The 6,869-nt window shown below is 49.4% G+C and overlaps 1 protein-coding gene across 1 annotated transcript; it reads left to right on the top strand.

The window, feature by feature from the left end:
- Positions 1-857: 857 nt before the first annotated feature.
- FBXO44 (F-box protein 44) lies at positions 858-4,241 on the top strand. Its single transcript, XM_006885753.1, has 5 exons — positions 858-1,124; positions 2,709-2,835; positions 2,973-3,068; positions 3,178-3,313; positions 4,031-4,241. The coding sequence occupies exons 1-5, from the start codon at positions 860-862 to the stop codon at positions 4,172-4,174; spliced, it is 768 nt and encodes a 255-aa protein (XP_006885815.1). The 5' UTR covers positions 858-859; the 3' UTR covers positions 4,175-4,241.
- Positions 4,242-6,869: the final 2,628 nt, after the last annotated feature.

Here is a 6,869-nt window from a genome sequence, read left to right as displayed (position 1 = left end):
GGCTTGACCACCAACGCAGCAGTGACGGAGCGCAGGTGACTGGTAAGAGGGGCTCTGGGGTGCCCAGTATAGGGCACAACCGTAAAGGGCAAGCTCGTCGGCTCCCTGCAGCTCCGCACTGGCAAGGTCCAGGCCCCCGCACTTCTCCAGGCTGGCTACGCTGCGGCCCGCGAACGGCGGCGTGCGGGGACCGGGCTGAGGTCGCCTCATAGTTTTTACAAGGAGTACGGACTTTTAGGAACATTTTAAAGCTTGGGGTCTTGGATGCGCTGGAGCACTTGGGGCTAAAGCTCAGTTGCGGTGGTTGGGACTGGGAATCGCGATACCAAAAAGAAAGGCCCTTTCCCATCGCCACCTCCACCTGCACTGCCCTTTCCCTTCATCTTGAGGATGGATGAGAATAGAGAAGGTTTCAGGGCGGGTTGACGTGCTTTCTCAGTGTTCTCACCTGGAAAAAGTGACTCTAGAGTTAGAACAGTCCTGGGCTCCTTACCCTCTTGTGTCGTCCCCCCCCCCCCCCGTGTGACCATAGGCAGGTCCTGTCACCTCTCCGGGTCCCTCTGTCGTTGTGAGTTGCAGTGACAAAAAGTCACTCACTTTTGAGTGAGCCCCTGCAGTGTCCCTGGCCTGTAGAACCCTTTTCCGAGCCCAAATGGAAAGTACTGTTCATGGCCCATCTTACAGAGGAGAAAACGGAGGTTCAGAGACACACAGTGACTTTCCTAAAATAGTAAATGACGGAACTGGGATGGGAACTGCCACCCCCCCCCCCACGGGCTCCTGCCAATACCACGACCTGGGGGGAAGGGTCCAGCCTGTAGCGGAGCTTTTCCATCCCCGCAGGATGATGCCTGGGACCATGGCGGTGCAGAACATCAACGAGCTGCCGGAGAACATCCTGCTGGAGCTGTTCACCCACGTGCCCGCACGCCAGCTGCTGCTGCGCTGCCGCCTTGTCTGCAGCTTGTGGCGCGACCTCATCGACCTTGTGACCCTCTGGAAGCGCAAGTGTCTCCGGGAAGGCTTCATCACCGAGCACTGGGACCAGCCGGTGGCCGACTGGAAGATCTTCTACTTCCTGCGCAGCCTCCATAGGAACCTCCTGCACAACCCCTGTGCGGAAGGTGGGCTGGAGAATGGATCTGGCGCCTCCTCCCCGGCTAACATTGAGTCAGGCTTCATTTATTGAAGGGAGCCCTGGTGGCCTAGTGGGTAAGGAGTTGCACTGTCAATCCAAAGCCAGGAAGTTTGAATCCACCAGATGGTGGTGATCTCCTCTAGTACAATTTGCAGTCTCTGAAAACCCCCTAGGGGTTCCGCTGGAGAGAAAGAGAGAGAGCCCCTGGGTGAACAGTTAAGCTCTTGGCTACTAACCGAAGGGCAAATCTACCCAGAACCACCTCAGAAGAAAGGCCTGGCAATTTACTTCTGAAGGATCACAGCCATTGAAAACTTCATGGAGCATGGGGTTGGTATGGGTCGGAATCAAAATGGCAACTGGTCTGAGCACTCTGCAGAGAGGTTTGAGAGGTTTCACTAACCCTCTCTCAGGAACTCTAAAAGGTAGGCACTGCTAGTGACTAGCATCAAGAATGGCACTTTTTAGTCGACTCTTAAGATCATTTCCTCATGACCTTTTCTTGGCGAGGGAGAGTTGGCAAGTTGGAACTGACTCTGCCCAAGACACAAGACCAGGAAGTCAGAACCGTATTTTGTTGGCCTAGGTCCCAGATTCTAGAAGTTGACCTACCAGGACTGTCCCAGAGGGCAAAGGGGCCTTTGCTTGTGGAAGAGCGGGAGCTCCACTCTTCTTTCCAGTGTGCTACAACCACAGTTTCTGTGGTCACCAGAAGGAATCGCCTTCTTTCCTTGCTCAGTTGTCACTGGACACTCTATGGGTTTAGGAACTTAGTCCTCCATTGCATGACCAAGTTCTGGAATAAAATAATGATAAAATAACCCCTCCAAGGGAGCTCTGGTGGCCTAGTGGCAAGAAGCTGCACTGCAATCCCAGAGTTATGTGGTTTGAATTCCCCATATGTTCTGCTGGAGAAGGAAGTACCAGTCAGATCCGATTTGACGGTACGCACACACAAAAATAATTTAAAAAACAAAAACAAACCTCCAGCCTGTCCAGAGCTTTTAGATGCCTTCCCTTATTTGACTTCCCAACAACTATGTTCTTGACTGCTGGTTAGCGAAGTTTGGTCCACAAGCCGCATTGGCCCCAGGAGCTAATAATACTTTTTACATCTTTAAAGGGTTGGAAAAAAAGGGTTTTTTTAAGATTGTGCAATAATGACAGTATATGGTCTGTAAAACACAGAATATTTACCATCTGGCTGTTTACAGAAAAAAATTGCCAGCCCCTTTTTTGGACCTCGTTTACAGAAGGGGAAACCAAGGTTCAGATAGGGAAAGCATTGCTGAGACAGGTCCCAGGCCTGCTGGCTCAGGTTTGTGTTCCACATCATGGCTATGGGTGGATCTGCTTTCATGTAATCACGTATCTCTGGATTCCCAGTAGAAGGCACTCAGCGTGGTTCCTAACACACAAGGGCACCTAACAGGAGGTGGACATTGTTGAACTGCACTGTCCCATAGAACTCCATTCAAGATCAGCTGGGACGATCCAGGGGGAGTGACCAGGAGAAAGGGACACTTGGAGAAGGGACTTCTTGTGATGTGAACTCTGCTGTTCCCACCAGAGGGTTTTGAGTTCTGGAGCCTGGATGTGAATGGTGGCGATGAGTGGAAGGTAGAGGATCTCTCTAAAGACCAGAGGAAGGAATTCCCCAATGGCCAGGTCAAGAAATACTTCGTCACTTCTTATTAGTAAGATCGAAATCCAGGGGTCGTCTGAGGGTGGGGGAAAGCCCAAGTCATTTTCCCTTGAGGTTTCTCCTTCCTGGGGTGGGGGAGCCCTACCCCAGTGCTCTAGTGGTGAGTTTCAGACCCTCCTGTCCCTCCAGCACCTGCCTCAAGTCCCAGGTGGTGGACCTCAAGGCCGAAGGGTATTGGGAAGAGCTAATGGACACTACACGGCCAGACATAGAAGTCAAGGACTGGTGAGTGCCATGAGGACAGGGACTAGGGGCAGCTAGCCACTCTGGCACCCCACCCCTACCCTGCCTGCCCCACCTCTGAGGTCCTTATAGACTGTCTTTCTACTTACAGGTTCGCAGCCAGGCCAGACTGCGGGTCCAAGTACCAGCTGTGTGTTCAGCTCCTGTCATCTGCGCACGCACCACTGGGGACCTTCCAGCCGGACCCAGTGACAATCCAACAGAAAAGTGATTCCAAGTGGAGGGAGGTTTGTAAGCTGAGGACAGAGGTGGGAGTATCCCCCAAGGCTAAGACTACAGTCAGGCCTAGGTTCAAATCCCAGCTCAGCTGCTTTCCGTTTGGGCTTTGGCACATAGAGCTTTGAAAGAAGTTCATGGGATGATGCTGACTTGGCCTGAGGAAATATCCAAAAAGATCCACAACTTAGGCAATATGTAAATGAAGTTCGTAAAACTTTACTTATAACAGACATTGGCAGCCAGCCCATCAAATGCCTAGGTTTGCCAATCCCTGATCTCTCTGATAAGCTTTCTACAATGATAGGAATGTTCTGAATCTGTACCGACTTGTTCAGCCTAGAGTAACTATTGAATGCTTTGTAAATAGCCAGTTTTCAGGTGGGACTGAGGAACTGATTTTTTACATTTATTTTCCTTTAAATGGCCAGCGAAAGCCACATTGGGCATGGCAGATGGAGACACCCTGTGGCAGTTTATAAAGTTTCTTGGGCTGCATGTCATTCTGTAGACCAGATATGCTCCATTTTACAGATGAAGAAACTGAAGCCTAGAGAATAGAGATGTTCTGCCCAGAATCACAGAGCTAGGACTAAAACTCCATTCTCCTGATTCCAGTGTTTTTTCCAGCACTAAGAACTCCACCTCTTCTTCCCTTCCCTGTCCCCTCAGGCACAGCCATCCTTAAAGTCAGCCCTTGACCTTTTACCTACCTCTGGTTCCTCCAGGTCTCCCACACATTCTCCAACTACCCACCTGGTGTCCGCTACATCTGGTTTCAGCATGGCGGCGTGGACACTCACTACTGGGTTGGCTGGTATGGCCCACGGGTCACCAACAGCAGCATCACCATCGGGCCCCCTCTGCCCTGACGGCCCCGAGACCCCACCTGCTGAACCCCAACTGGTAAACTGCTGTCAGAGAAGGGCTGGGCTTGGGATGGGGAGGTGAGGCTCCCCTAAGACCCCTAATTCATCCTGACCCCTCCCCCCCCCCAGTTGCCTTTCTTGCAGTGCCTCTCGGTTTGTGCGACCCTTATCACCTGGAGGGGCAGCTTTCCATCTACCCAAGGTCTTGGCCTAAGTGATGGCAGGAAGGCCTGTGTGGGCCTCGTTGGTAGACAGCGCCCCCAAGGTTAGCAAAGTGCAGCATCTTCCCCAGGCTCCTTTGAGAATGGGTCTCCAAGTTCAGATGCCAGCCTAGATCTGTGTCTTCTGGTGTTCTCAGGATACCCTCGGAGGAGGGGCGGCAAGGGGTCAAGCAGGCTGTTACTGCTTTGAAAAGTGCCAGTGCTGGGAGGCAACCATGTCGCTCAGGCAGATCTGAGAAATAGGAGGGCCCTGTGGCCCCATGCTCAACTCTATGACACCACTGCTGTGCCATCTTGCTCTGAAGAGCTAGTGATGGCCTAGAGACTCGGGCCCAGGGTGAGATGGGCTGACCCCCATTATGGGGTGGGATGGGGTTTGTTTGGATTGTCCTTACGTCCATGAAACCCCAGAAGCCAGATGATTACTAAGTCGAGGCTGGGTTCCCCAGAGGACTCCCAAATTTCTGCCCAGGGTGACCTAGGGGTAGGTAGGGTGCAGGATTGGGCTCTAATGCTGAAAGCTGGAATAAGCAAACCCTAGATGAGTGGGGAGGGGATTTTCTGTCCACTTCCACACCCCAGTCAGGCTCCCTATGGCCTGGAAACTGTTCTCTTAGAAATGCCATTTCCAGACCTCCCTACCCTCTATGCTCCTGTCCCCTGCTCCTGATGGAAGGACAGCAGTGCCCTCCCTTTCCCACCCCTGTTGCATACAGCGAAATAAAGTGTTTCCAGCCTAAATAGTGCCCTGTGGTTTCTGAATGGATGGCCAGCTCCTGGGTGCTAGAGAAAGTGAAGCTTGGTGAGCTCTGGTGGCCTAGTGGCAAGAAGCTGCACCGCAATCCCAGAGGTAAGTGGTTCGAATCTACCAGATGCTCTGCTGGACAAGGAGGGACAATCTCCTCCTGTACCAGTCAGATCCGATTTGATGGTACACACACAAAAATTTAAAAAAAAAAAAAAAAAAGTGAAGCTTATCCCTTCGACCAACAGCAGGGAGAAGGGTTGATATTTCATATCACAGCACAAAAGTCATGGGACAAATCCTTTAATCCCCTACCCAGACTTCTAACCACAAGGCTGGGACTGGGGGTTGTGTGACTGTCTTCCTCTGATGTTGTCTCAATAGTGTCATCTCACATATTTCTCACTCATGCCCAGATATTTGCTGACACTGAACAAAGTCCAAGGATCTAGAATATCACCTCCCACATAGTAGGTGCTGAAAAAATACTCATCAGATGTAAATAATTTCATTTGCTAGTGCCTTGCCTGAGGTCAGTGCAGGGAGCACCACCAGCTGTACAATACTTCGGCAGGTTAGTAAAAAGGGTGCCTCTCCAAAAGAATATGGGAGTAATGGAGCAATATCATTAATATCATATGCAAGTAAAATGTAAAAGTAAGATGGACCTTTGCTGAGAGACAAGAATGCCATAAAGATGTTTGTGTTTTATTGACTATGCAAAGGCATTTGATCATACTAATTATAGCTAACTTTCAGAAGGATGGGAATCCTAGAACACTTAATTGTGCTCATGTGAAACTTATACCTAGACCAAGAAGCAGTTGTCCAAGCTGACGTAGGGAACACTAAAAATAGTTTAAAAGCAGAAAAAGTGTGTGTGAGAATGTATCCTTTCTCCATACCTATGAATGGAGTGGCTGGCCAGATTCTGCTTAAGTTTGTTTTCTGGTTTTTGGTTGAGACCTCGGCATGGCTGTTGCCTGAAACTGGGTGTGAGTGGATTAGATTTGGCCTCCAATTTAAAAAGGCATTTGGTCACCCATCTGGAGGTGCTTTCAGTCAGTCTGGGAAGATGAGTGGAGCAGCTGGCAATTTGCTGTAGAAAGACAACTCGTGGTTGCTGTGATGCGAAACACTGTGACATTGATATGTCAAATGTGATAATGGTTACCCATGGTAAACAGTGTTTGGTGGAGCTCCTGAATAAAAACAGGCTTAGAAGCAGGAGCGGCATCCACTTCCAAAATAGCTTGCCTCCAGAAACTCTATAAATTTAGAGAAGAGATGAAAGCTTTTCATGTTCAAGACTTTTGTTCATAGAGTCGCTATGAGTCATCTACAACTTGATGGCACTTAACAACATTCAATCTGTATGCTGAGAAAATCATTTGAGAAGCTAGAATATGAAGAATGTGGCATCAGAACTGGAGAAAGACTCATCAATAACCCATGTTATGCAGATTGAAAAAAGTGAAGAGAACTTGAAGTACTTGCAGCAGAAGATTAAAGACTTCAGTATGAATTATATCTCCACATCGAAGAAGCAAAATTCCTCACTACTGGAACAATAGGCAACAACATGATAGATGGAGAAAATATTAAAGTTGTCAATGATTTAATTTTTGGATCTACAATCAACACCTTTGGTAAAAGCAGTCAAGAAATCAAAAGACATGTTGCATTGGGAAAATCAGCTGTGAAGGACCTCTGCTAAAGGGAAATGATGTCA

Source organism: Elephantulus edwardii, unplaced genomic scaffold, assembly GCF_000299155.1.
Source record: "Elephantulus edwardii isolate Elephantulus edwardi_28Jun2011 unplaced genomic scaffold, EleEdw1.0 scaffold00045, whole genome shotgun sequence".
NCBI classification, from domain to species: Eukaryota; Metazoa; Chordata; class Mammalia; order Macroscelidea; family Macroscelididae; genus Elephantulus; species Elephantulus edwardii.
The sequence above is the reverse complement of the archived record's forward strand: the minus strand, read 5'-3'. Positions and strand labels throughout refer to the sequence as shown.

What these genes read in the sequence shown, in the direction of transcription:
- FBXO44 (XM_006885753.1), top strand. Translation starts at nt 860, where the DNA reads ATGGCGGTGCAGAACATCAACGAGCTGCCGGAGAACATCCTGCTGGAG. An exon ending in GCACAACCCCTGTGCGGAAG is followed by an intron (nt 1,125 to 2,708) that starts GTGGGCTGGAGA and finishes TGTTCCCACCAG; the next exon opens with AGGGTTTTGAGTTCTGGAGC. An exon ending in GTGATTCCAAGTGGAGGGAG is followed by an intron (nt 3,314 to 4,030) that starts GTTTGTAAGCTG and finishes TGGTTCCTCCAG; the next exon opens with GTCTCCCACACATTCTCCAA.